At 38.0% G+C, this 1,296-nt stretch overlaps 1 protein-coding gene across 1 annotated transcript in view; it reads left to right on the top strand.

Moving 5' to 3' along the window:
• RELN (reelin) overlaps positions 1-1,296 on the top strand; it is a 551,032-nt gene that overhangs the window by 460,856 nt on the left and 88,880 nt on the right. The window contains exons 42-43 of the mRNA XM_004390724.1: positions 936-1,107; positions 1,210-1,293. Of these exons, the coding sequence (XP_004390781.1) occupies positions 936-1,107; positions 1,210-1,293 (256 nt within the window). The remainder of the gene's footprint in view (positions 1-935; positions 1,108-1,209; positions 1,294-1,296) is intronic.

Raw genomic sequence — 1,296 nt, forward strand, 5'->3', positions numbered from 1 at the left:
CCAAAAAGTGGTTTGTGAAAACAGCCTAGTTTTTGCCCTTATCTACCTTATAGCGTTTGGCTGCTATCCAAAAGATTGGCAGTTCGAATCCACCAACCACTTATTGGAAACTCTGTGAGGCAGTTCTACTCTGTCCTAAAGGGTCGCTATGAGTCAGAATCAACTTGATGGCAGTGGGTTTGGTTTTGGTTTACCTTATGACAGTATCCTCTAATCTCCATCCTAAATCCCTGAATCAAATCCTTCGACGGTCTAAAGACTGATTTCACAGGTTTTCTATATATTCCCAGATATCTTCAAATAAATATAGAAGTTCTGAAACTTTTTTTTAAAAATAAGTATTACGTAACACGGTACTTTCCGTCTGTGTATTTTTTAACAATCAAATAAAATTATACATAAGGGCAGTGTTGTAACGCCCACGGCCCTTCTGCCTAGTTCACTGAAGCATGATGCTAAGAAGTCATGGGTTGACCCTAAAAAGTCATGAATTGATCCTTGAATGGACTAGTTAGCATACCTCCTTTGTTGTAACGCCACAGACTGACCACCCTTCCTCACAGATCTAGCTGTCTTGCAGATTCTTTTAAACCACTAAGAATACAACTCAAAGCCCATTCTTCCAGCAGAGGGTCCGTAGTACCTCTGTGATTGGGAAGGGCAGCACAGTTTTACACGCTGTCTGTCACAGCTTTCTGAAATTAGTCAGGCTGTTCTGCACTGTGTCAATTTAATATGGTTACAGGCTTAATTTTTTTCACACTTTAATGACTGTAAATACTCTGTTATGTATTTTGTGTTGCTTGGTTAAGAAAGCATATGTTTAACCTGTTGTTTCTGAGTTCCTTCTGTCCTTTACTTTCTTCCAATGAGCAAAAATGTCCATCTGATTTTCACCATTGGAAAAAAATGTGCTTTATCCAAAAATGCCTTAGGTAAGAAAGAAGAAATCTGGATTGTTGATGACTTCATTATTAATGGAAATAATTTAAACAACCCTGTGATGCTTCTGGATACATTTGACTTTGGGCCCAGGGAAGACAATTGGTTTTTCTATCCTGGTGGTAACATTGGTCTTTATTGCCCATACTCTTCAAAAGGAGCACCGTAAGTGTTTAATTTAGAGGCTAAAAATAACACCACTGCTGTATACAAATCATGACAAGTTTTTACATAAATGAATATCTTGTTGTTTTTCTTGAATAACAGTGAGGAAGATTCTGCCATGGTGTTTGTTTCAAATGAAGTTGGTGAGCATTCCATTACCACCTGTGACCTGAATGTGAATGAGAACAC

This window comes from Trichechus manatus, unplaced genomic scaffold, assembly GCF_000243295.1.
Source record: "Trichechus manatus latirostris isolate Lorelei unplaced genomic scaffold, TriManLat1.0 scaffold00326, whole genome shotgun sequence".
Lineage (NCBI taxonomy): Eukaryota > Metazoa > Chordata > Mammalia > Sirenia > Trichechidae > Trichechus > Trichechus manatus.